Source organism: Mirounga leonina, unplaced genomic scaffold, assembly GCF_011800145.1.
Source record: "Mirounga leonina isolate KUSES-001 unplaced genomic scaffold, KU_Mleo_1.0 Mir_357, whole genome shotgun sequence".
NCBI classification, from domain to species: Eukaryota; Metazoa; Chordata; class Mammalia; order Carnivora; family Phocidae; genus Mirounga; species Mirounga leonina.
In genome coordinates, this window is record NW_023270702.1 from 9,339,802 (window position 1) to 9,366,793 (window position 26,992).

The 26,992-nt window shown below is 49.4% G+C and overlaps 1 protein-coding gene across 3 annotated transcripts; it reads right to left on the reverse strand.

The window, feature by feature from the left end:
- Nucleotides 1-1,852: 1,852 nt before the first annotated feature.
- PITX2 (paired like homeodomain 2) lies at nt 1,853-21,755 on the reverse strand. 3 transcript variants are annotated; one of them, XM_035030285.1, is made up of 5 exons: nt 21,422-21,755; nt 17,573-17,628; nt 16,953-17,090; nt 5,637-5,842; nt 1,853-3,107 (listed from the first exon to the last, which is right to left on the reverse strand). In XM_035030285.1, the coding sequence occupies exons 2-5, from the start codon at nt 17,616-17,618 to the stop codon at nt 2,544-2,546; spliced, it is 954 nt and encodes a 317-aa protein (XP_034886176.1). In that variant the 5' UTR covers nt 17,619-17,628; nt 21,422-21,755; the 3' UTR covers nt 1,853-2,543. The 3 variants fall into 3 exon arrangements, with proteins under 3 accessions (XP_034886176.1, XP_034886177.1, XP_034886175.1); XM_035030286.1 differs by lacking the exon at nt 16,953-17,090 and having other exon boundaries at nt 21,422-21,744; XM_035030284.1 differs by lacking the exons at nt 16,953-17,090; nt 17,573-17,628; nt 21,422-21,755 and adding an exon at nt 6,697-8,027.
- Nucleotides 21,756-26,992: the final 5,237 nt, after the last annotated feature.

Genomic DNA, 26,992 nt, shown 5'->3' on the forward strand with positions numbered 1-26,992 from the left:
GAGGTGGGAGAAAGGGCTTCTCATCAGTCCCGAGTCTCCGCCCCCAGCCCGCACCACTCAAGCTGGGGATGAGACAACTCTTCCCAAACCTCGACTTCCATTTTTGTTTTCTGCAGATTGATCAATTGCCTCGAAATAGAGTTCTATTTCAGCCAGCAAAGTAGGCCGAGGTCCGCCTCCCGTAGCCAGCTCTCCCAAGTCATTCTTGGACCTGCAGGAGACGCAAATCCTCCCAGCAGGTCTCGTTAGCGTTTCCAGCCCCCATCCCCAAATCCCTTCTCCCAGTCCCCTCCCTCCCCTCCCCCCGCCGCCCCTCCCCCCATACCAGGCGGAGCTCGGGGAGGCCCGGACCGCTGGGCTCCGCGGCTCCAGAAGCCAAAGTCCGCCCGTGGGGACCGTTTTCCTCTCCACTGCTCTCAAGTGAACAACAAGGACGGAGGTGACCCTCGGCCAAAGGGCTTTTATCTGCCCCCCACTGCCGCGTGATCCCTCCGTAGGTTAGAGGCAGAGCTTAAAAAAAAAGAAAGAAAGAAAGTTAATGTGCATTGAGCACCGATCTTAAATCGGGGACATTATCTGCGATCTCTTTAAGTGGCAGCAGCAGGCCCATGCAGAACAAAGACTCAGTGTCTGAGCCTCAAAAGCTTATAGGTAAAGTTTCAGCCAGATAAAAGTAACCTAAGCGCAAAACACAGGTTTTCTCGGCTCCAGAAAACTGCTGGCTACTTTTCGCTCCCTATTCCCCAGGGTTGTGTTTGTCCTCGCCCACTGGGGGAGGAGGGTGACCAGAATAGCAAAGGACCTCAGATTTTACCCTTCACCCCCCCCCTCCCCCAGCGCCTCGGTAATGAATTCCTTCGGACTAAGTCGTATTTGCTACGATTTGTTACGAAATCAAATTTCACATTAAAAAAAAAAAAAAGGCTGAAAACCACCAACAAAGGAAGAGCGGGTGCTTAAAGTTCTTTTAAACACTCACACCGACCTCATTCCCCGCTTAGATGTCAGAGGATGGGAGGGAGGGCCAGGGCTGTAATTCATCTTGATTTGCTTCATTGTCCCGCAGTTTGCAAACCATAATCCTGTATAATTTCAGGAACAAGCAGGTTTAGAATTAATGGGTCAATATTATTTAAAACAAAACACGGGGAGCGTGACCTTTGCCTCAACTACATATTGCTCTACAAGACTCAGGAAACTCCACTCTAACCTCTCAACCCCTGGGCTCTTTGGGAAACTAAAGGGCTGTAGTTATTAGAAATGGTCTTTGTTTCTTTTAATGTCTCGAAAGGATTTGGAAATAGAATGCAATATAACATGAAGAATCTCTCTACTTAAGCCTGAAAGATAAACGTGGAGGCCTAAATATTTTGAACTGGAGGTGTTTCCTTGTAAACTTATTATAGATGTATTCCTCTTGAGAGGAATGTATATAAACTGTACATGTATACATACACACATAATTCTCCAGAACAATTTACTGGATGTGAAGACCTCCCCCCCAAAGAAGTTAATCCAAGCTGACATACTTCCTAAATTTCTCTCTCCTTTCTTCTTTCTCTCTTATATTATTTGCTAGCAATAATGGAATCCTCTGGGTTTAAGCCAAAGAAAAATCTGGGAGACAAGACCAGACTTTGCAGCCTTTTTTTTTTCCCCCCTGGGAGTGGCTTTTCTTTTTTTTTCTTTTTAGTTTCTGATGAATGACTATAATTTATTTCTACCAAATTTAAATAAGTCCTGCTGCCTTGTGTGTTTAACTAGGCGGGCAGAGGGAACTGGTTTGTTTAGGAAGCAGTGACTGAGAAACCCTGGCCAGGTGACAGAGGAGGGCAGAAAGAATCCAGACCAATTTGTATGTAGTATATTTTACTCCCATGAAATAAAACACATTTTTCATATTTGCTGAAAAGTAAAACAATAATATTGTACGAAATGTTATACACAGGGTAGGTTGTACATAGCAGTTTCAGAAACATCATTGCATCCACCAGAGAAACTATTCTAAAACTGATATTCACACATTATTTTATAATAATAATATGTTAGAAACATACAGTGTGGCATTTAGTATGTACATTCCTTTGCTCACAAGCGAAAAACCCTAATCGCTTCTGTATAACATGCTTTATTTTAAAGCCTAACCTTTAAAAACACTGTTGTGATAGTACTAACAACTGCTTTTTATAAAATTAATTTGACATTTCGATATATATACATCCTTTCAGTCATTTTAATGTTAACAATGCTAAACTTAAAAAATAACAAGCTTATAGTAATGTTAAAATGTCATATCCAGTCAAACATTTGTGTGTGTCCTTGCAACTGTCGGAAATACTTTTAGTGAAAGATGTCAGACATTGAGGAAATTCCTTTGAAATCAAAGGAGCTCTCTTTAATTCAGTGGTTTCCTTTTCTCTTTATATCTTCTCTTTCTCTCCCTTTCTTTAGTGCCCACGACCTTCTCGCGTAATTCCCAGTCTTTCAAGGGCAGAGTTGCCCCATCCGGCACGGTCCTAGGATCCGGGTGCTGTGGGCGAGGCTCACACCGGCCGGTCCACGGCATACTGGCAAGCACTCAGGTTGGACGCCGGGTTCTGCACGCTGGCGTAGCCGAAGCTGGAGTGCTGCTTTGCTTTCAGTCTCAGGCTGGCCAGGCTCGAGTTACACGTGTCCCTGTAAACGTACGGAGGAGTCGGCGGCGCGTAAGGACAGGCGGGCGTCGGCACCGCGGAATTCAGCGACGGGCTGCTCAGGTTGTTCAAGTTATTCAGGCTATTGAGGCTGGAGCCCGGGACACCGGTCACAGCTGAGGGCACCATGCTGGACGACATGCTCATGGAGGAGATGGAATTGGGTGGGGAGAACATGCTCTGCGACGACAGGGGGTTGACGTTCATAGAGTTGAAGAAAGGGAAGCTCTTGGTGGACAGAGAGGCTGACGTGAGACCCTTGGCGGCCCAGTTGTTGTAGGAATAGCCCGGGTACATGTCGTCGTAGGGCTGCATAAGACCGTTGAACTGCGGCCCAAAGCCATTCTTGCACAGCTCGGCCTGCTGGTTGCGCTCCCGCTTTCTCCATTTGGCCCGGCGATTCTTGAACCAAACCTGGGGGTGGAAGGCAAGGGAGCAAACAGATGCCACAGATCGGATTAGTAAAACGATCCCAGAAAGCACCAGAGGCCACCACCTCCGAGAGACAGACAGACACGCACACACACGTACGTGCGCGCGCACGCACACATCCCGGCCCCCCCCCCCCAATTTTCCCCAACAGCCCACCGCCCCTGGGGCCCCAGCTGCCTGAGCCCCGTACAAGCGAGGGAGGCCCAGGCTCTGAACTGCGCCACAAACCCCAGTCCAACACCTGGCGGCCTGTGGGCGGCTTGTTCACTAACCCAGGCCCTCCTCAGGATCCAAAAACACTTACTGTAAAATAAACGCGGGGCAGCGGGTTTTCCGCCCAACCCTTACCCGGCCGCCTTGCAAACTTGCTTCCCTTCCAAAGCCACAGACACAGTGATGAGGACAAGGGGCTTTTAGGGCACCAGAGGCCCGGGCTCTCTTTTACACAGCTCCTCCCCCCTGTCTCAGACCTCCCCTGCCGCCCCCCACTCCACAGAACGTGCTCTCACAACTGGCGCCAGGCCTCGACCCCCATCCTCGCCTAGCAAAATAAGGAATCAAAAAGCAAAAGACCACCCTCCCTTCGGCCTCCTAAACTCCTCAAGCTTGGCTTGTAATTCTCTGGGAACCTAGAACCGGTTGCTCCGCAGCCTCCCTCTCCCTTCGCTTGGCTTGTTCTCACCCTCCGCCCACTCCAGGCCAGGCCCCCGCGCCCAGCGCTGTTTCCGCCGGGCCCAGACCATTTGCTTGGCTTTGCGAGCAGCCGCCTAACCCGGTCAGCCCCCACCCGCGTCCGGTGGCCCCGACGCAACCCTTCTCTCAATCCACATCGGGCCCGCCCGTCGTCGCAGACTAAGGCTTTTGTGTATTGGAGTGAGGCCTGGCCCCAGATTTCAGAGCTGACACCGGTGATGTTTCACATTACACATCTCAGCCGGGCCCAGCCGCCTAATCCGCTTTTTTTTTCCTTTTCCCTTTCATTCTCGATTTCCTTTTTATCCCCCTTCCTCTTTGCACCCGACTGCTATAAAAAAAGCACGCTTCACTCCCACTTGGCTGGACACGCAGCGGGCCTGGATGGAGGCAGCCAGAGGGACCGAAAGCCCAGCATGGTAGGGGCAGGGAATCTGGGAGGGATTGCAGAAAAACCGAAGGGGGTGGGTGGGGAGGGGGGGGGGGGAAGAGGTCTTTTCCGAAGGATTCCAGAGAACCCACTGATTGTGTTTTTATTTTAATCACTTGCAGTTTCTACCCTAGGCCATCTAAACTTTGCCCAGGCAAGAAGAGTACGTGCAAGTCCCCTTCCCCCGAAGCATAGGAGAGCTAATGAAAGACTGACCTTGCGCAAAACCATGCGGCCGGAGAGCCAGAGGTCTAGCTCTGAGCAGTTAAACTAAAACCATTTTCAACTTCATCCCGGCTGTTATCCACCAGCATAGCCACATATCCTACACAAATGCCACCCAGAGAGTGCCTTCGTTCTCTCTGCTTTGGGAAAGCATTTTGGTCTTTATTTATTTTATCTTTTTTTTGTCGTTATTGTTGTATAGAGTTTTCTTCTTTCTTCTCTGCTCTAACTGGGGGCTCTATTTCTCCATCCAGAGCTGCTGCTGCTTTTTTTTTTTTTCTTTTTTCCTTTTCTTAACAGCAAAGCCTCTGGATCCTGCTATTTGTGTTTCTGCTTCTAGAATCCTAACACATTTGGAGTTTTCCACTGACCAGAATAAACCAGGATGTTGCTACTGGGTAATTTAAATTCACTTTTGCCAATCCATAAAGTACAGATTTGCTACAAAGGTAAGCCCCCCCCCCCTTTAAAAAAAAAAAACTATTATCATTGGGAAGAAGGGTATTAGTAACAATCTCCTGAGAAAAGATAAATAAACCAAACGGAAAAGTCTTTTTTCTTTTCTTTCTAAGAGGACTAACAGGATAGTAGGTGTGTATCAAAACTGCTTCCGTAAATCACAAAACTAAGGGATAGGGTATGGGAGAGACCTGAATGGCCGAAAAACCTCAAAGACTACGTAAGGAGGATGAGCTGAGTAGAGAGAGAAAAGGCCGGGCTAGGCTGGGCGCGAAAGTTTCCCACGGAGGACCAAATCTTGCACGTCTCCGGCGGGTATTTCTTGTTAAAAGCGCACAGGTTGGAGCCTGTTCTCGCCTCCTGGCCTGGGAGGGATTTTATTAGCGCTCATCTGGCGACTGCAGGCCGGGAACACAATGCCCTGTGCAGGGAAATGCCACGCGGCCCGGTTCGGAAGGGCCAGGGGTGGCGGGGCAGTGAGCGGGTGCCGCTCCGGGCGCCCGCGCCAGGCCTACCGCCTGTCTCCTAAGGGGGAGCTGTAACCTCGCAACCGGGGCCGAGAGGCCTTCTGCTTTTGCAAAGGCACACCACCCGAGCCCTCCGGGAGACGCCGCCTTCCGCACTCCCTCCGTCCGGGTCTACGTGGCCTGCATCTCTACAATGGCTTCCTTCCTAGCCTTCCCAGGCTCCGCGAGGGGTCCTACCCGAACTCGGGCTTCCGTGAGGTTGGTCCACACGGCGATTTCCTCGCGCGTGGACATGTCCGGGTAGCGGTTCCTCTGGAAAGTGGCCTCCAGTTCCTGCAGCTGCTGGCTGGTGAAGTGAGTGCGCTGCCGCCGTTGCCGCTTCTTCTTGGACGGGTCTTCGGTGCCCACGTCCTCATTCTTTCCCTGCTGGCTCTTATCTTTCTCTGAAAACGAAACACACAAAGGTTCCCGTCAGCACGTCCACCTGCTGCCCGCGAACTCCAGCTGGACCCGGCGGCGGAGGCCGGGGATGAGATGGGCTGCCAGGGGAGGAGTGTGTGAGCGGCCTCTCCGGGCCGCGGGGAGCGCTGCGACTGTAGGGTGTGCAGATGGGAGTGTGGGTGTGAGCGCCCCATCTCCTCCCCTCCCCCAGCGCCGCACGTTTTATTTACATGTTTATCTCGGGGCAAAGGCACATTCATTTTTATAGCCTCTGCTTTCAAGTATATTTACACACCTCTGCGCAGACACACCAAACCTCCTCGGACACCCGCACGCGCGCCTTTTACAGAGCCCCCTCAGATCTCGATGCGGTTTCGGAAGGCTAGTAAAGGTAGATTTTGGGATTCGGTCACCCACCCAAGTTCTTCTGCCCCTTAGAAATACCGCTTCTTCTGCGGCGTAGTTTCGGAAATACTTTTCTAACAGGAGCAGCTTCTCGGGAGCTAAAAGCCAAGAGAACAGGGACCGGGTTGGGGGGCTGGGGGCTGGTCCCTGAACGTCTTCGAACGGAGATGCTGGGATTATTGTGACCCAGGAAACCTCGGGAGGCCAGGATAGGAATAGGGAAGAGTAGGAGAATGGCTCGCGGCGTTCGCGGCACCTCAGGCGGTCGAGGTTAGGAGAAAGGCACACGGAGCCAAAAGAATCCTGGCTCCGGAAGTTCTGCGGGAAGCAAACTAAACGACCACTCCCACCACGCCTCCCCCAGGAGGGGCCGACTTCCTTGGGGGCGAGAAAGGCCGAGCCGCAAGGGGCGGCTAGACCCGGGTACCTGCGGGGCCGCGCGGCGCCTTACCTGCGGCCTCGGGGCTGGAGGTGTCAGAGATGGTGTGCACCTCCAGCCTGTGTTTGGAAGAGTCCAGGGAGCGGGTCTGACCGGGAGCCAGGACTGAAGCCATGGCCAGTGGCTGGGGATGGTGACAGGAGGAAGACGAGGAGGTGGCCAACAGCTTGGTCCCTACTGCTCGGTGCTCCAAGTGCAGCGGGCCTTTCATGCAGTTCATGGACGAAGGAGCGCGCCGCCCTACAAGTCCTGGGCTGCCGCCCGGCCGAAACCCCGTGGCCGCCGCCGCCTGCTCGGCTTTGCGCTATAGGCGCGGAGTTTCTCCGCTGTGGCCGCCGCGGGCAAAGCCAGGGAGCACAACCCCTGCTGAGTCTTGAACCGAGCTGTCCCTGTCCCCCTCTCCTTCGGAAGGTTCTAGCGAAAGGGTCCGGCGGCGGAAAGTCAGCGGGCAAACGGAGACATGGGGATGTGGGTAGGAGGGCACAGCTCGGAGCGTCTTTGGGCAGCAGGCTTCCAAGCTCCAAAGAGAAACCAGAGTGGGCAAAGACCCCTTTCTTCCCTCCCTCCCTCCCCCAAGTACCCCTCCAATAAGGAAAGCTAACGGCGTTCGCGATCTGCCCGCCCCCCGCGCGGCAGCCCTGACAGCGAAGTGTCAAGAGTGACAGGGACAGGTAGCTGATATTAGATCCCCCGCAGCGGTGGCTGCGGCGGCGGCGGCGGCAGCGGCGCGGGCCTCTGGGCGCACCCTCCGCGGCGCGCACACGCACACCCCTCGGGCCGCCGAGCCCGAGCACGGACTCGCAGCAGCTCAACTCCCGGCACCTGGGCGAGCGACGGACCAGCTCTGCGGCTCCGAGCTTCCCTGTTGGCCTAACATCTTAAAACCAGAGGCGGGCTTCCTGGCGCCCAGACGTCACTTTGCCGCGGCCCTCCCAACCTTCCCCGCCTCCGACTCCTCCCAGACCCTTCGCCCAGCGGGAGTGACGTGGCTCCGCACCAATCAGGAGACCCCGAGCCGCGGCGGAGGGACAGCCCTGTCTGCACCTATCAGCTGTGTGGGGCCGGGCTAATACCCCACTGTGCCCACCAAGTCTACACCCGCCGGCGCCCGGGAATTCTGCTCTGCCCCGGCCGAAGACCGTCCGGCGTTTAGTTCAGGCGGGGAGGTAGAGAGGTGAGGCCGGGAGTAAAAGGCTCGGAAGAAAGGAACGGAAAGGTCGAGGGCTGAAAGGTACAAGAATCAACAAGCCTCCCCACCCCTTCCTTTTGTATCTCACTACAACCAATTCCAATTGAGAGATGTTTTTCTCTTCCTGGATGGAAAGGAGACATGCTACTTAAAACCAGAAAATTTAAAAAACAGCAACAAATCACCTCTCCGCGCTTAAATTTTCCAAACAGGCTGTCAAGTGAATGCTGCGCTAATCTGAAGAAGCTTTACTTTAATTGCAAAGAAGACAAAGCCCTGAGAAGACAGGCTAATAAATTAGAAATCGAGAAGCAAATGGACCCGTCAAAAGAAAATTACCTTGACTTTAAACGAACAACTGTTTGGTGGTTCACTCTGCATTTATACAAGAATAAAAAGTCGCCTCAGATCACGTTCTCTGTAATGCTTATTAGTCCCCAGACAGAGAATACACTATAGAATAGAAACCCTAACCCAGCATTTTCAAAATGCTGAAAGCTTATCCATTCTACTTAGCGTTGATTAAGACACATATCCTAGATCTTTCAAATTCCTTGTACACTGTATTAAGCTTGTCCTAACCCTAGAGAGAGCCCGCTTTAAATTCGACTCTCTTGTTTACTTTATTATCACTCAGATTCAAATCCATAAAGCCCGCAGAATCAACAACCTTGAGCTAATTATATATAAAATATGCTTTAATGAATTTCCATACAATTAAGAATGTTGCCAAATAACCAATTTCAAGGATAATTTTTAAGTCATTTTCTTTTCCTAGGGAGCTCAAGGCTGTTGAATCTTTAAAGTCCAAGCAGGCAGAGGCAGTCGGGTGGGGGCGAAGGGTAAAAACCTAGCAGAATACTCAGCTAGGAAAAGCAAAGCCTTACTCATTTATTTTTTAAAAAAGAAGAAAAAAGCCATCTTTGGGGACATCCAACTCTTTACAACACTATTTCCAAAAAACTTTGATTTCCAAATAAAGAAATACAAACATATCATTCAAAATAATTTTTGGTAAGTCCTTTTGTCCTCTGCTTAGGTCATCAGGAGAGCACAAACTAATCTCCTTTGGGTTTCTGCATTGGTGATTGCTTTATTGTGGAGTTAGTGTTATCATCCCTGAATGTGTATTTGTTTGACATTACAGTCAATGATTTGTAACACCAGTAGGAGGTATCTCCAGAAAACTCCCTCCTTGTCCTTGTTCACAAGATTGGGAAACGTAAGCAGTCTGGGTCAGAGCAGACTACAAATATGTTTGTAACCTATGTGTCTCTCCTTTGCCTGGCTCTCTGGGCCAAACCCTATCTGCAACTCCTCCCCCATTTTAAACATGCTTGAGAGCCATCCAAAGAACCAAATGAGAATTGTTCTTCAGTCTCTCCCCAGAAGTATCATCCTACTTTAAGAAAAATATAGCTGCAAGGAGGAATTTTCTTTATAGTAAGGTTTAAAATCAGCATTTCTGGTTTTAACCTTTTATTCCAGTTTACCCCATTTCAAGCATTCACACACCTGCTCAGTGCAGAACACATCCTCATGTGACAGGTCTGCATTAGCTAAGGCTCATACATCCAGCATATTAGGTCCTGCAATCTTATCACTAAATTATACATATTACACCAGCAGCCTGTTGGTAAAGAAGGTTAAATTAATTTACATTCTGCTCATTATCTGGTGCTTAAATGACGCATTTTATCCCCGAGATTTGGCGGAGAATCTCCTCAGACCCCACAGCATTTCACCGAAGACAATGCTCTTACATTTGTAGTGGTTTTTAATCTGATAAGACTCTAATTTGCTTAAGTCTTTTAAATAAGGGTTTTAAATGTTTCTAGCCATTTTCTTATTGAATTTTCTCTAATTCCCCCAAGATCATAAAGTATATGTGTAAAGTAAATATTTCCTCCCATTGCACTGCCAGCCGATGACCTATAACTAAGTCAATATGAATCCAGCTCTTTTCTGCCCAATGTGTTTACTAATCATATTCCAGTTTCTTCTTTTTAAACCTCAGCATAGCTGCAATCCCCAAAATACCAAACCCATAAAGCTTCATTTCATGAAGAAACTCCATCACATGAAAGAATGAAAAACTCCCCACCATAGTGAACATAATTTCTTTCTTAGTGTTAGTTTCTTTGAGAGTCAAACCCCGGAGCTGCAATTTTTGGTGGAGGCTCTGGGTGTTTCTTAAAACTCCTTACTCAGGAGAGCTGAGAAGCTCCACAGAACCATATAGATATCGAAGCCCATCTCTCATTAAACCCACAGAATTTTGATTTTAAACTCCATGGCTCTGTTGACTGACAGAACTCACATCACGGCAAATACACGTATGAAAGACCTAGTCTCCAAATCAGCTTCCAAAGAGGTTTAAACACCCAAGAGCAAGTGACAGCTCCTCATAGTGACAAATTGTGGGAGATATTGGAAGTACTGGTGATCTCCAGACAGCCTAAAAGCCTAAAAAGATAAAGAATCTTATACTGTATCTACCCATTGCAAAATCAAGTGGAAAATAAAGACAATTATCTGGAGATCTCTGGTTAAAGTAAGAACATAACCATATCTAACAATCAATCAATCGTCTATCTAGATATGCACATACATAATATATAATGCCTCCCCCAACCATCAGCTTAGCCAGTAGGCATTTCTTTGCATCTTTCCAGAGTTTCAACTCTCTCCCGATCTCCTAGTCACTTCACACATGGTGAGCTTGGCTGACCCCCTTCTCAGGCCCACAGAATTCACTCCATGGATGGTACGAGTATGCCAACATGAAAAGTCTAGATGGTGAAAAGCAAGTAGTGGGAAATCAAGAAACACTTTTCAATGGAAACAGTGGTGGTGATGGTGGTGGGCAACTTCGGAGACAATCTACAAAAAAACTTGTGGTTGCACAGATACTGGTAGTATAGATAAAGAAGGGGTTGAAAGTAATCCTATGTATTTTGCAGGTTGAGCACTACCCTTGTGTTCCCCACGCACACACTCTTCTTTGACTGGTTCTAGAAATTTCTAGGACTTCCTAACCTCCCTCACAGAAATTTCCCATCCAGAAAAACATCAGGGTGGTCAGTTCAGGGAAACTGGAGGTGCTGTAAGGTCTCCACGAAAGGAAGCCCAGTGCGGGTTTGGGTTTTCCAGTCTGAAGACATTCAAGAATTCTCAGTTGGGTTTTCTTGCTTAATCTTTCAAAGCAAGACCCTTGAGGAGGGAAATGTGTGACATGGGGTCAGGAGTGTTTTGAGCTGCTGGTATTTGCCACCGATTACCAGTCTTAAGGTCTTATTTAATTTCACACTCTGTAGAGGTAGTTGCGCAAAGCCCCTCTGGCCCTCCTGGCGAGATTGGTTGGACTGCGCGGCCAAACTCTCGGGTGCGGTGGCCCAAGTATGGGCTGATATTCAACCAAGCGATCCACAACTTTTGGAAAAAAAAAAAAAAAATCTGTCCTCAAAGCTCACCTGGAAGATGGCTCAATTAGATGTCTCCCTGCGCTGTCAGATCGTAGAGGGGTGGGAGTCTTGCTCTGGTCCAGGCCAGCTCAAGGCGGTGGCCAGCCCAGACTCAGCTCAGAGCCGCGTTGACAGGCGTGATTGTGTGTGCGTGCGCGTGTGGTGTAAGGCACAGAGGTCAGATGGAGACCTTGCACCCTGCCCAAGAAGTGGCCTTTTCTCCCCTCCTTCTTCTGCTGGCTCTTTCTTCGCACACAAATAGAGCTGGAAAGGCCTCCTTCGTTGTACCGCCCCCGTCCCCCCGCCCCGCCCCCCGCTCCAGCCACGAAGCGGAGGCACCCAGAAATGAAAAACTTTACTGTGGCTGATCCCCATCCCCATCCCATTCTCTAAACGGATTAAAAAAGTGCTGGTTTGTAAAAAGGGGCTGATTATTTTCTGAATCATAAATCTGTGCATGTACTGAGCAGCACCCACATTCTCTGGGTCCCTGAAGACGGCATTCATATTTTAGTCCCCCACACTCAACCACTTGAGGTTTGGAGTAACTGGTTGCGGGTGCTCGGGGTGGTAGGGGGAGGTACCCCCACACTGGCGCGAGAAGAGAAGAGCAGGGATTAGAGGAGGCAGGACGGGTTGGGGGAGGGGATGCCCCTGAAACCATGAAACCCACGTGCTATATGCCTTTTTACATTAGTTTGTTAACACTGCAGGTTTATTAGGCCATCGTTTAATCTCAGAAAACAACTAGCTGCGGAAAAGTCAAATAAAGAGAATGGTATAAATTTGTTTCAGCTGTGGGGGAGAGCTAGGGATAGATGGGGGGCAGAGAGAGAGAGAGAGAGAAAAGAGAATGAGATAGACATTAATATCCAGGTCCAGAGAGGAGAACTAACAAGGGACTGACTAAAGTCACTTTAAAAAAAATTGGATTAAAACGCGCCTCTTTTTCTCTTTTCTGTATTTCTCCTCTCTAGCTCTTGTCCCTCTCCCTTTTCTATTTCTCTTGCTCTCCCTTTTTTCTGTCTTCCCTCTCCCAGACATGCTGGTAGCTAACATTCAGCATTAGTTGTCATGGTGACCATAAATCACATAAATCCAAAAATACCCACCTATAATCTGAGATGAAGCTTTTATTTCCCTAGCGAAATAATATTTTAAAAGCTGTCAGCTGACAAAAAAAAAAAAAAAAAAAAGGAGCCCACCTCATCGTAGTAACCCAAGTAATATATTACTTCTAAAGGTTTAAATTAAAATGTCAGCCTGTTAAGAACATGCTGGGAGAATTTTGGGCACTCTTCATGTCAGAGCCTTACAATGAAGTTGACTCCACCACTCCTGATCACTCTTTAACACATATACACAATTTTGCTGCTCATTCTCCTATTAATTTCTTTCCTTCCCTCCCACCTACCTTAGTCTGTCCAGACTCTGCCGTCGGTGGTAAAAGAAAGGAGTCTCCACCTGGATCAGAGAGGGGTTCAATCCTCTGTCTGAGCCTTTTGAGGACCTTGTGTGTTGGTCCTCTCTTATCAATCATTTCCCCAAACGAAACATGGGGTTTGGGGGGAAGAAAAGGTTCTCGTCAGGATCCAAAGGGGGGTGACTCCCTAGAGGAACTGAGAAGAAAGAAATGCAGAGAAGACTGGGGGTGGAGGGGCAGACAGAGTAGTGAATTGACCTGGGTGACCAGTTTCTGTGGTTAAGTCTAGCCTAGGAAAGGTACCTGTATTCTCTCACTCCTGCTTTTTTTCTCCTGAGAGGAAACTTTCCTATTTGGAGACCCTGGTGGGGGAGCGGGGTGACGGCCACAGTTGGGCCTTTTGTCTTCTACCTTGGGCTTGTTGTCTTTTGCCTATCTTTGGATTACAGGGTATTCGCCTAGATGAAGAGCCATTAATTACCCATTCAGTCAATATTAGGAAGACGACAAAGCTTTTTACATAGGATTAAGAAGACATCAGATTGTTCCATTAGTATATTCCTGCTCACGAATAAGCTTTCGTTATACATTTCCCTTTCCCTCCCGAGTCGTTCTAACAACTGCTGCATATATTAACAGCGGGCGGTGCGGAATAACAGCCCAACCAGCCTTACGAAAAACTTTGAGCGCGCTTGGTGTCCCTAGCAAGGAACACGACGACCTGTAAAGACTACCTCTGCGGGCGGAGATCCGCAGGGACTGACTACCTATTGCACAACTGGTACAATTTCCCCCGACGGGGAAAAAACCCCCACAAAACGCAGAGGCAGCTTCTGCCAATAAGCTACAGAGTTGGCGCGGGGTGGGGTGGGGTGGGGCGGTAGTAAAGGAAAAATGGAAATCTCCTCTCCTTAACCATGTTCCCCTCTCTGGTTGCTTCTGCCTCAGACTTCACGCCCCTTCTGCTTGCCCTGTCCCTTGCCCCGGGCCTCATCACTATGAGCCTTCTACCCTCTAAACATCCCCCTTCTTTCAGACAACGGCTCAGGCCCCAAGCACTGCTGCACGTACCACCACTCCGCGTTTCTCTAGAGATGGTCTGGACTGCTCTCCCTGGTATCCTTGTTAGCATGAAAGCGGCTTCATGACGGCGAAGGGAAACCGGCTTATTTGCTTTCAGGGGGTACATTAGGAATCCACGCAGTATGTGCTCGGCAAACATTTGCTGATTGAATGAATGAAGGGTTTGCCACCGCCCAGGCGGCAGGGGTTACCCCGGGTCCTCTGAAGAAGACTGAGATCTAGCTGCTTGCTGGGAGTGTGTGTGTCGCGGCTAGGGGTGCCACAAGGGGCCTTGGAGTCTCCCTCCCAAGGGAAGGAAGTCCGAGCACCCCAGAAACTTGGGGGAGACTCTTGCAGCTCATCCACTGAGCCAAAGCTATTTAAAAATTAATGGCATCTCTGGGGAAAGCCCGGCGAAGGTACCCGCCCAAGTATGGTCCCAGCAGCTCAGTCCGTTTTCAGCCCGGAAACCAGAGCCACCGCCCCGAAACTTTAAGGGTTACTGACAGGGGAGGATCACTCCCTCCCCTTCCTGAAAGTCAAGAGCACTGTTTGATTTCAGCAAAGAGGCTTCTTTTGGGACACCCAAAGCAAGGAAGTCAAGGATCTCTGTTCTAGGGGGACGTTCTCAGCAGACCCCTGTCCCTTCTTTCTGGGGGTACAGTTTAACTTGCCAACTCTTCCTCCCTCCACTTGGATGCCTAGCCATTCCTCCTTCAACCCTCTCTCAAACCTGCAGCCAACCTCGTGCCCCCTCCAGTTCCAGGGTTCCAGCCAAGCCGTGGGTCAGCCCAATGGCTATCAAGGGGACAGGGTTCCCTTGGGAAGGAACGCAGAGCTGGAGCCTTCCAGAGGTTAACCTTGTCTACTTAGAGACCGTTTTCAGTCTTCAACGAGAGCACACTGTTTTTGAGGGGTTGAGAGGATTGCGCCAATATAAAGCATCACAATTCCTTTTGAAAACTGCACGTCATTGTAAACATTTTTTCTTTTCGAAACCAAAAAAAAAAAAAAAAAAAAAGGTTATAAAAAATAAAGGAGAAAAATCTTTCTTTTAAAAGCAGGCTGTGGCCAGGAGTTTGCCTATCACATGAGTTAAATCAACTTATATTCAGTAGAGGGGACTCTGACAACCTTCCTTCCGAGGCACTGTAGTTTTGCCTACACACGTGTGACATTTTTTTTTCTACCACATCCCTAAAAGCCAATAAAAATCAAGATTTTCGGCATTTCTCCCTATCACATGCCTCTCCTTAAGTAATGGCATTAAACATGTTTAGGCAGCAACTTTCCTCTTCGGTCCAAAAGGTAGATTGTTGCCAGTGTAGAGCCTTTCACATGCACTAAAATAATCCTGGCCTCAAATGGTTAAGAAAACAATCATTCGTTTATTTCTAGTTCTTTATTTATCTGCTAATGATCGAAAGTGGATGCTCAGTGGCCCAAGCGGGGATTGTGACTGCAGCAGAAAGGACACGCTCTCTGCAGTTTCTTGCCCACCTAGGAGGCCCCCAACCCATCTCCAGCCTCCCCTCCAATGGGCCCTGCCTCCCTAGCTCAGATGGAGACCACCTGTCCTCAGAAACCATTCCTGAGGTCTGGGAGCCCTGGGTTGGGGCGGGGATAGAAGACACCCTGTAGCGCTCCTGCTCCCAGCGCAGCAGGAAACCTCAGCCTCAGCTCCGTGGCTGCCAACCCACCCCAGGCGAAGCGAGATTGGGGAGCTCCCCCAAGTCTGGCCAGGGTCAGGACTGAACCCGCACAAAATATTTCCCCAGGAGTCATCGCCGTTCTTGATTTTTAACCCTATCCCAAACATACTCCAGTCTAATAATTTATTTTTACGACCAATTATCAAACAGAGGAAGAATTTAACACAATCTTAATGACAGAAATCACCCGACGTTATCTCTGCCTGGCCCCATTTAACCCCATGGGGTTAATCCTGGACAAGTGAGCGTTTAACTGGCCCAGCAGGAGGACTCGCGATATTGTGGTGTCGAGACTGCTCTGCTCCAGACCACTTTAGAAGTTTTATTTAGACAAATGATAATTTTCTCAGATTTACTGGGAAGCCCGAATGCAGGGCCTTTGTTTTCTTCTTAGACATATGGTTTGTTTACTTGGCGGGGATCCCAATTCGCCCCCCTCCGGCACACATTACATTTGTATCCTTACACTTTAATCCGGAAAGAGGGGGTTAGGGGCTGAGGGCGGTGGGGGGCTTTATCTTCTCACACTATCAAAGGTCAACAACTTCCTAAGGCCAGGCACTTATTATTATAGTAACCTGGAAAACCCGGAGAATAGAAGAACGGTTAAGTTTGAGTTTCTCATGTATTCTAAGGGGAAGCTTGTCCCCTCATCCTTAGACACACACACGCACACACACACAATTAAAGTGTAAGTTTCAGTTCAGCAAAGGCCTGTGCAGTGGGTTGGAGGCGTTTTAACTTTTACACAAGCCTGCAGACTGAGCAGCAGTGTCCCTTGACTCGTCCACAATGAAACCCGCTAATTTAGCAACGACACCACCAAGACCCGAGGCCTTGCAACCTGCACAACAGGTAGGTTCGCGTCGACAAGGGCACACACTTCAGTACACCCTTGGCTGCTGCGCACGGTCGCTGCCCTGAAGTTCTGCGGGGCTCCAGTGAGCTCTTTTACCTCCCGACCAGGCGAATCCTTGCCAACACAAGCCTCCCGTGGAAAACCCCGCACCCACCAGCCTGGGCGGGGCACCGCTGAGAGCTGCAGGGGCGGGGTGGACCCTTGGTGGTGCTGCACGCAGTGGGACATGGCGGGCGACAGAGGTCGCTGTTGGACTACTTTTCCGCGCCAGCCAGAGGCACAGAGATCGGTTGGGGTATGGGTAGGAGATCAGGCCACAGGGAGAGAGCGAGAAGGAGCCAGAGGGAGAGGTGTTGGGTCTCAGGAGTGCAGTATAATTTGGGGAAAGGAATTAACGTCCCTGGGACGGCTGCTTCCCGTCCCACCCAGAGGCCAAGTGTCTCAGTCACGGAGCAGGCACGCCGACTCTGGCGGCCTCGCCGGCGTGCGCCTTACCCGAAGCCCAGAGGCCCGGAGGCGGGTGCCCTGCGCGCGGCCCGCGCTTCGCTCCCGGCCTTACCAGTGGCGCCGGGATGCTGCCGCGGGAAGAGCTTGCTGCTGGCCGCCTCTTTCCGGCTCTCGGGAGAGTCTGTGAACTCGACCTTTTTGATTTCGGAGTCTTTGGAGAAGAGGCATTCAACGGCCGCCGGCTGCACGCCTGGGCCACGCGCGCCCGCCCCACAAGCGGGTAGAGAGACGCCCGGGACCGCCGCGGAAAGAAGCGGGGGTGTTGGGGAGGCGGGGGAGGAGCAGGACGAAAAAGAGAAAAAGGGACAAAGAGCAAAGACCCAGTTAGAGGAAAGGGCGGAGGGCACTCCCGTCTCCCGGACCCTCTGGCAACCCGGCGCAGGGCGGCGTACTCTTCTCCGCGCCTCCCGGGCTGCCAGCGGCTCTCCCGGGAGGAGCAGGCCCCAGGCGTCGGGCCGCGGCGAGCGGCTCCCTCCCTATCCACGGCCGCCCCCACCCCCGAGCCCCCGGGGGAGGCCACCGGCGTCCTGGTTCTGCGTCCCTTTGGTCCCGGCCGGCCCCTCCTGGAAGAGCCCCTCGCCACTGCCTCCCCAGGGGGCCGGTGCCCTCTCGCCGCCCTCGCGCGGTGCGGTCTCCCCGTCGGGTGACCCGGGCAGGAGAAGCGACCCTTACCTAATTGCACACACGCCGACACTAGTTTGCGGCAGTTGGTCTCCATTCCCCGTTATCTGCAAAAGAAAAGAGAAGGAGGGCTGTGAGAAGCGGCGGTCCCCGAGCGTGCGGGGCGCAGTGGAGGCTACCTGTGGGGCGGACGGACAAATTCAGATTCGCCGTTTAGCGCCCACTCTGTGCTGGGTTTCCGGCGTGTTTCTCTGACCTGACAGCCTCTGGCCGCCCCGCCTCAGCCCCGCCCTAGCCCCTGGTCCAGGACTTCTGAATGGACCTGAGGGGGATCTCTCTCTGCAGAGTTGGGGTGAATGCGCCCAGGCGCTCTGGACGGATAAACCCATCGTGTTCTGGGGGACTTAGGCTGTGGAGCTACTCACAAGATGTCTGTGTCAGGGCTTAAGAGCCCGTCTGAACACGGGGCCAAACTTAGCAGATACCAAATTTTTGGGGTGAGTGAAGAGGACCTGTCTCTTGAGGAAGTTGTGTGGAAGCCCACCATTTAAGCACAGTGCTTTCCGTGAGTAGGAGCTCAGTGAACCTTTGTAGAATATCAGAGTCAACTTGTAACTGTTCTATACAGCAGTTGTCCTCGATTTTCTGTTAATTCTGGAATGAACGGGACTCTAAGATTCTTGGCCTAGGGTGCTCCAGGAGCGAGCTGGCTTCGGGCCTCTCATCCATCAGGAGCCACTTTTCCATATTTAGCCACACTTTTCCCTGGAGATACTCACCCGGCCATTTATTTACCCTAAAGTAAGATTTAAGATCGCAGAGGAGCGAAACGGGGTGGACTGAGTAAGACAGAGGGGAACGGGGCAAATTGTCCGAAGAGTTTTCTTCCCACCAAGGACGTAGAAATAACTCGTAGAGAACGGCTCCCCCGATTCTCCCTGGCAAACCAAATCTTTTTCAAATTTCCAACCACAGCGCAGCGAGCCAAGCGTTTAACGCGCGCCCCCTTTTCCGCCACAGGCAAACGGGGGGAGGTGGGTGGCGAGAGACCCTGTCGGGGTGGGTAGAAGAGTCTCGGCTGCTTTAAAGACAGAAGAAAAGAAAGAAGGTCTCGGGCTCCCAGACCCTTCGGATCTCCGCTCCTGCCTCTCTTCACGCTAACCAGGGTACGCCGGCGGCGGGAGGGCCCGCTTCGCTCGGGTCCAGGGCTAAGGGTAGGAGCGGGCGTTGCCCCTTTGGCCCAAGAACAGAGGCGGGGCAGGGAGCTGCGGGTCTGGCTCGACTCTGGGTCGTATTTCCCGGCTCCTCGGCCTCTCCTGGAACTAGCCGGGCCTGGGGGCCTCTGGCCAAGGTCGCTGCTTAGAGGAGGGGCTGCCCAGCGCGGCGGCGTGGGGATCCAGGGGTTCCCCCCACCCACTAGCTGGGACGTGGGCGGGGGCTCTGCAGATCCTTGCAGGCCCGGGGGCCCAGAAGTAGCAGTTTGGCGGCTCCAGATTTAGTGATTCTGCAGTAAAATCACAGGATTAGTCCCTGATTGAGATGTCTGTTCGTGAGATATTACAAAATTCATTATCACAGCTTTCTACTAACTCGATATGAAGTAACACAGATGGGATTTTATTAGTCCAGACTTCAAATGTTTACTTATGATAATTTCAGGGGAAATTTGCATGTCAGCATCAATTCGATAATCTTTTTTTTTTTTTTTTTTAACATCTGAACTGGCTGCATTATTAGCGGGTAGCCAAAGCATTGCAGATGGTAACTGCAAATCGTTTTTATTTTTTTAAGGAATGAAATATACAAAAGAAAAAGATGGGGTCGCTCAGTGTAAAGTCAGTCAATTACTACACATTCTCCCCCCACTCCCAAGCTTCAGTGCTGAAGACCAAACAAAGCAATACAAAACAAATCTTCAAGAACTCTGTTCTAAGGACTGAAAAGAAGGTCAAGACATGTTCCTTAGCTCACTCCTAAGTGTCCTTGTGACTTGGGGATTTATTTTGCAGTCAAAATGAGCCCTGAGACCTGCATTATTTATTTATTTTTACTTCATATAATTACCAGGGCTACTAGATGAATTAAATCTAAGTAACTAGGGAAGAATAATTTTTAAAAATAACCTCCGATTCCTGCCTGCTGATCCTTAAACTTGCCCTGTCAAGGAAGACAAGTCTTACTGGACAAATTTGGCCATAGGATTTAGGGACTAGCCTCCACCGCTAATCTCACAAATTAAGATGCACAACTTTTTTTGATGGGAAATTGTTCTCACCCCAAAAGTTCCTGTCCCGGTTTGAATGTATATGCCAGGCAATCTTGTTCTGGCCAACTTGGGTTTTCTATTGTGAATATGCTAAAAAGCACCATACAGTTAATGAAGCACACTGAACCACACTGACCAAGGCAGGCAGGAAAGCCATGAGAAATAAAACAATTTTCTTAAAAAAAAAAATTTCTGATGATTGCCATAAGAGGAAATTGCAGGATAAAACATAGTTCTAATAATTCCAAATCCTTTCAAATTTCTCCCCTTTCCATTTATTTTGTTACCCCATAACAAAATCTTTAATGGAAAGTTTAAAAATAAACAGCACAAGAACATATGTTTTAAATGAACTAAATTGGTGAGATTAGCCAGTAAATTAATTTGCAGTGGGTAATCACTTAAGGAAATTAAAATACTGCTTAACACAGTTCTGTATTTTACCAGTTTAAGCCTTCTTTTAAACCAATTAATATTGATGCTTTAGGAACACTTGAAGACAAACATGCTCAACTTGAGGAACAAAGCACCTGAATAATTTACGTGTAGTTCTGCTGAGGTAAAGTAAAACATTCCATAAATGAAGTAGCTATTTAATTTTTAGGGAATGTTTGATTATTGAAACCTTGTATGCTTATTTTATGTCACACCAATAAAAATCCTCAATCTATTTTACTTACGTGCTTTGTTTCCTTGACTTAACTGGTATCTGAATTTTAGATAAATTTCCTCCAAAATTATATTAAAATCATGTTTAATTCTTATTAATGGCCAAAAAATGCAAGGGAATCTCTTTAAATCAGATTATTTTTTTCATACAAATACTTTAGAATGTTTGACTGCCTGTATTATTTTAATTCATAATAGTAAAAGTTTTTTCATTTAGTTTACTTTAGTAAGACATAATACTCACACACACAAAAAGAGTAAATAACATACTACCCTATCATTTCTAAATTACTTAGGAAAGTAAAGTCATTGAATTGGAATTAAAAGAGATCCGTACGTCCCAGATTTAGAAACATAATTTTTTTCTTACTCCACACTTGGAAAATAGTCCTCTCCCCTTTACCACTTAAAATGTATCTCCTCAAGTGCAAGATTGGAGTTGACTGGTGATCAATTTAAAGGATTTATAATCCGAAGTAATTGTGTGAGCTTGGCATCCAGGCCTGGCTCCCAGGTAATTCGCTTGGGCCTGAGAGGTCACTAACTGCCAGTTAAGATGGAATCTTTTTTCCAATTGGTAACAATGGGAAGGGGGCTAATCTTCCAGTAGCTGAAACTTTGTACCCGGCCCTTTATCTTGAGAATGCTAATCCTCAGCCCGAGGATTTGTCCCTGCAGTGTTGGCACCGAGATTTAAGGGAAGATACCTCGTTTTAAATGCCAGCCATGGTCTCGCTTCCCACTCGACTTCAGCAACCCCATAGATTCTAGTGTCAGCGACTGGGGACAAGAGGAACAGGGCTTTGCAAGGTCTGTTTGCCAACTGAGTTACCTCGGGGGGGGGGGGGGGGGGGAAGGCAGCCCCAAGAACCACAAATCACCTACAGTGAAGATTCTCCAAAGTGGAACAAATTTCCAAACTCGCATTATCTCACATCCCTGCGGAAGAGACGGCCTCCACTTACCGGCTACCGGGAGAGAGCTGCTGTCTCCGCGTCCCACCGCTTCCCGGGGAGATTTCCAGCAAGCCGAGGCGCAGGCAGCACCGCAAGCGCCTGAAAGCCGAGCCCGAGAGGACTGCGGGGCTCCCGAGGGTGCCAAGTTCCGAGGGAGTCCACGGGTGCGCGGTGGCCGCGGGAATCTAGCCGTCACTGGCAGTTTCTTTCTGCTCCTCTCCAGCTTTCTCGCTCTGTCTCGCACTCTCTCTCCCCTCCCTCGCTCTCATCCCTCTCTCTTCCCTCAGCTCGGTCTCCGTGTGGGGAGTGACGTGACGTCAGCAGAGATTCCACCAAACTCCACTGCACAGTGGCGGGCGGGCGGGCAGCCGAGCCCGGCTGCGCGGCGGGCGTTCAAGGAGCGAGCAAAGCGTTCGGGCGAGCGCGGGGGGGAGCGGGCAGGGGCGACGAGGAGCGAGGCAGGGCAGGGAGGTGAGGCCGGCCGGCCAGAGAGTCGGGAGCCGGAGGAAGAGCCCCGAGAGCGAAAGAGGGGCAGGGACCCGGGCAGGATTCTGAGACAGGAGCAGACGAGCATCAGGCGCTAGCAATCCTACTGTGGAAAGGAGGACAGGAGGGGAGAGTGGGATGGAGGAGAAGAAAAAGGAATCAGCGCCGAACCGGGAGCGCTAATAAATCAGAGGGGGAGGACCAGGGCGTCCGAGAGACAGAAACTTACTCCTGGGGAGCAAACCAGGACGGAGAAAGAGGAAGGGACAGGGAAAGTGGCCCAAGAAATGGAACAAAGGACAGAGTGCAGGGGTTTGTTTGGGGCGAGGCATGTGGGGTGTGAGTATGAGAGTGCCTGTATGTGACCTTTTTTGCAGGCCTGCAGGGTTGAGAGAAGAGGTCACGGAAACGAGGAATTGAGGAGTGGGGGTGGTGGTTAAGTGAGGGGCGCGCAGGAGGCTGGAGTGAAAGTAGGCGGAGTGGGGGTGAGAGAGGATGACTGAAGAGAAATCAGGAAAAGTGGGGCGAGCGGGGGAGGGTGGGGAAGAGGGTTGGGAGGGCGACAGCCGGGAGCGAGCGAGACTAGTCAGCCGGGGAAGGCCGAGATGCTTGGCCCAGCGCTGCCGGCCGGGACACCGCGCCCGAGATCAAGGCGGGTGGACCAAGAACGCTGCGCCCTGTGTCCGTGCGCAGGTGGGCACGGTTGGGCACAGACCAGTGTAAGGCAAGGATTGCGCTGGGCAAGGCTCGGGCGTTCATAGAGTCTAGAATTTCCTTTGCTGTACCTACACTCAACAAGTTCACCCCGGGTCACGGATATCTCATTTTTTAAAATGACGAGGTTAAGGTTCCTGGCGAGCATGGTATTAAATTGCAAGGGATGGTGGTGGGGGTGGGAAGGGAAGCTACCCTCAAATCCACATTTGCTCCTAAAAATCGACGAACACGTGAAGTTAGAGGAGTCATTTTCACTCGAAAAGTGTGCCTTACATCTAAACGCTGATTTTCCGATTTCTTGACTGGAGCAAGGGCGTGTATTTTGGTAGCCAGCAGGATATTTTTGCCCTGTCCTGCCTTTGGGTGTAAAGACTATAAATATGATTCGTCTGGAAGACCAGGTGTGAAGGCTTCTGCCAGGCATACTAGACAAAGTTCTTCCAATTTCAAGGGCATCGTGTTAATGTATGTTTTTGGAAAGCGCGGAAAGCAATCGTAGCCCCCGGTTTGGTTTTCCCATCAATATTAATTTCTGCATAGGAACAACACTCTCCCAGGCCCGCCATTAAAGAGCCCTCTCCTTTGGTCTTTAATAGAGAATAAAGTTCCCTCTAAAAGTTGTATTGTTCTTCCTGAATCAGTATACCAGTCCTCTCAATTTTAGGAAAATATAATGACTTGTTGGGAGAACATCTGTGAAATATATACATTACAAAAAGCATGGCATTTAAAATAACCCAGGTCACCACATAGGTGCTGGGCTTTCCCTATATTTGGGGGCTGTCTGGAACATGTTATGTGTTTTCTTGAATTACTCCGTGTTTTGAATTCATTTGAGTTAGCAGTAAAAACAGGCAAACAAACTAGCTCAATTTGTTTTGAGTGCTAAATCCTTTCACTTTGAAATAGCTAACAGTCGACAGATGGACTCATTTTATGGAAAGGGTTAGCCTCTTCAGCCACGAAGAAAACTGACTGAGAGATCTACATTTTAAAGCCATTTCTAACCTCCACCTAACATCCATGAAAACTAGAACTTTCTCTCTTTACCCATTGGAAATTCAAGACAGTTATATTTAAGGGGAGAGAAAAGAAGGGGAACTGCCCAAGTGCTGTTTTTATTTTTATTTCCCATCTGTTCCCGAGAATTTTTATTTCTGGGTTTTGAAATCTACTGAATCAAGAAAATCAAATTTCTTCAAGTCCCACAACTGAAATCTAAAGTCACAGCAAACCAAAGAATGTAGTCAGAAAAAGGTATTTTCATCTCTATCCATCAACGATTTTTGCTGTCTCCCCATCCCCTGAGTAATGAGTTAATGTCCTCCCCCCTTTTTTTTCTTTTCATTTTATAGAGATTAAGAGACGCTCATAGCAGAACGACCTCCTTTCATCTGGTGGCGAGGATGAGGAATCTCATGGAAGAGTGGGAAAAGAGTGAGAAAATCAGAGACAGGAAGAGTCAGAGACTCGTGGAGAGACAAGGGAAAGAGAAAGGGGCAGCGCTGGAGAGACGCGCAGATAAGCGTGTGCAACCCCCTCCCCCTTTCAAGATTCAGAGGTCTGCAAACCGGGGCTGGGATGAAGGGGCTCCTGGAAGCTCACGTTCCCCTCACCCCACCTTCTGTCTGAAGTCTCGTTCGCCAGGGGCTGGTTAACCCCAGTCCCGGCCGCCTCAGACATCGCGCTGAGCTTTTGGGTCTTCGCCTCGCCCAGCGCCAGTGCAGCTGAAGTGAGCAGCTGGTGGGAAATGCTAATGGCTCCTGGAGAAATAGAAGATACAGAATGATTCTCATTCCCTCCTCGAGTGTGTGGAAGGAGCTGGACATACGTTTCACGCTCCTAATCCTTCTTTTACATTTTTAGTCATACTCCTATTAAACAACTAATTAATGCCCAGAACCACTAGGGAATACATTAGGCATGCAGCGGAGAGGCAGGGTGCTGGGGGGCTACAAACCACCGAGCTGATTTAAGACATGGATTTCAGGTTTTTCTCTCGTCAGAGCAGAAATGGAAGAGTGGGCCGTGGCGATTGTATTTAGATTCCTATTACTTCAAATTAGAAGGGGGTGGAGGGAGCGTCCAAGCAAAGCAAGCAATTCCCTGCCCTGCAGATGTAAACAAGATTGTAGCATCAAAGGTACCAGCTCCTTAAGGGCCAGATCGCCTGGGCTGGGAGCCGGGGGTGGGGAGACACTGACCTTATGTATCTGTGAATTTCAAGGATGTTACACTTTTACGTAAACAACTCCGGTGGATCTTCTGGTAATCCCCAGTGAGACTCACTGTTCTAGAATATCTCAAATTTTTGTTTTCCCCGGAAGAATACATTCTCTTTACTTTTCCAAAATTTTAAGCTATGTCTAAAGATAATAACCTTCCAATAAGCCAGTGCACTGAATCATTTCCCACAGCCGTTTTTTCCCCCCCCTGTCTTTTTGGTTATCTAATTTAATGTGTGGGAGGACACAGGAATTAAACATAGCCCCCCACCCCCCATCAACATAAGAAGAGCGGTGCTGGCTAAATGGGTTCAGAGAATTTTTAGTGAGATTATGAGTTATATCTCTCCCTCTAATATTTTGAAGCAGGTGACAACTGTTAGAACAAGAATCAAGTTGTGAAGCTCGGGGAGGACATACAATTTTGTGATCAAATTGGGGTAAAACCGAGAAGAATGTGGGGTGACCTCCACCAACTCACTCTCACCCAAGAGTCAGCATTCGGGAAAGGTACAGTATTATTTTAGAGCCCGCCGAGACTGGGTGCGTGCTATCATTTACTTTCTTCACTCTGGATTATGATCTCAGCCCTGGCAAGCAATTTCCCCAGCTCCTTATCTGACAACAAGCGAGTATGTAAATACCAATGGCTAAAGATGTTTAACTGCCTCAAACATTATTGATTTGTTGGCTGTTCTAAAATTTCACCCTAGTCCAGGTCCGGCTTCCGAATTGTCCGTTCGGTCTCTTTGATCCGTACCCCACGATGTTACAATACAATAATTGTTTTTTTGTTTGTTTGTTTGTTTTGTTCTTTTTTGAGGCATTAAAATGAACCAATTGATTTGCATATAAATTAAAATTATTATGCGTTGCCTATTCCGGTGTTTTATAATCATTTCGAAATTAGTACTTAACCACTCGAGCTAAAAGAATATATAAATGTCTGTATTGACTCACTAATGAATTACCTAATTAAAACGTCCCGGGGATGTTGGGCTCTGGAAAGATTGTTAAATCGAGACATACTAAGGGAGGGATGAATATTGGAAGGGTAGCAGAGCGGAGTCTGGAACTCAGAACGGAGTTTCCGGTGATTCCGAGCGTTAATTTTGGAGCATGGGTTCTTTCATGTTGTTAATGATTTTGTGCTTGCTTGTAAATAAATGAAGTAGCAGGAGCGCTCTGGTGGCCGCGGTCGCGCTCAGGCCCTTTGCTCTGGCAGAGACCGTTCAGCTGTAACCCCGCGGTGCTAAATCGTGGGAGAAGCTGGGCCAGCCCCGGAGGAGGTGTGTGGCCCCCTGACGGCCTGGCCAGTCTCGCCTGCTGCCTCGCCGGGCGGCGGGCCACCGAACTACGTTAGGGCTCTCTCCGCGCGCCCGCAGAGCTGGAACTAGAGCCGACATTTAATAGATACGCTAACTGAGCACTTACCTTCGTCCTGAGAATAGGAATAAAAGGTAGCTCTTCTTAAGAGAGGCGGTGCAAAGGCACGCTAGGAGTTCAGAAAAGGCAGGCGGCGGGAAATCTGTAGCCTGGGGGCTCGCCAACAACCCCTTTCATTTCAAGCACTTATTGATTTGCTGCTGTCATCTCTGGCGACGCAGAAGGACACTTGAAAGAATTTCTGATGGGGCTCTGATCTGAGAAAGGAGGTGACCTGCCCAGGCTCTCACCAAATTCTTAATTACCACATCAACTGCTTTTTTTTTTTAATCCCCCACCTCCTTCCCCCATGGCAACTGAGTTTGCTTATTCTTAACTTTTTAATTATTCAGAAACTTCCTTACCTCTCATTGGCTTCCCTTTTGTAGCGATTTTCTAGTCGAATCTTCCCTCCCCCCCGCCCCTTCCAGTGGTAAGGTCTGTGTATTGATCCCTCTGACCTTTGGCACATCTGGGCCTTCCGAAATCTCTCAATCTTTTTAGATTTGAGGATGGAAGACTCCACCCTCTCCACAATGTGCACACACTCAGAGATATGAAGACTTACACAGACTGCCCTCCAACCCAGGGGATCTAACAGATGTTCCCTTTTCAGTTGTCTTTTGAAATCGGAAATGCCTGCCTGATTTTAACTTGGATACCCACTCTCTTGCCCATTCCATTTTCAAAGTAGTTTGAACATGTGTGCAAATGTGCCCACAGCATC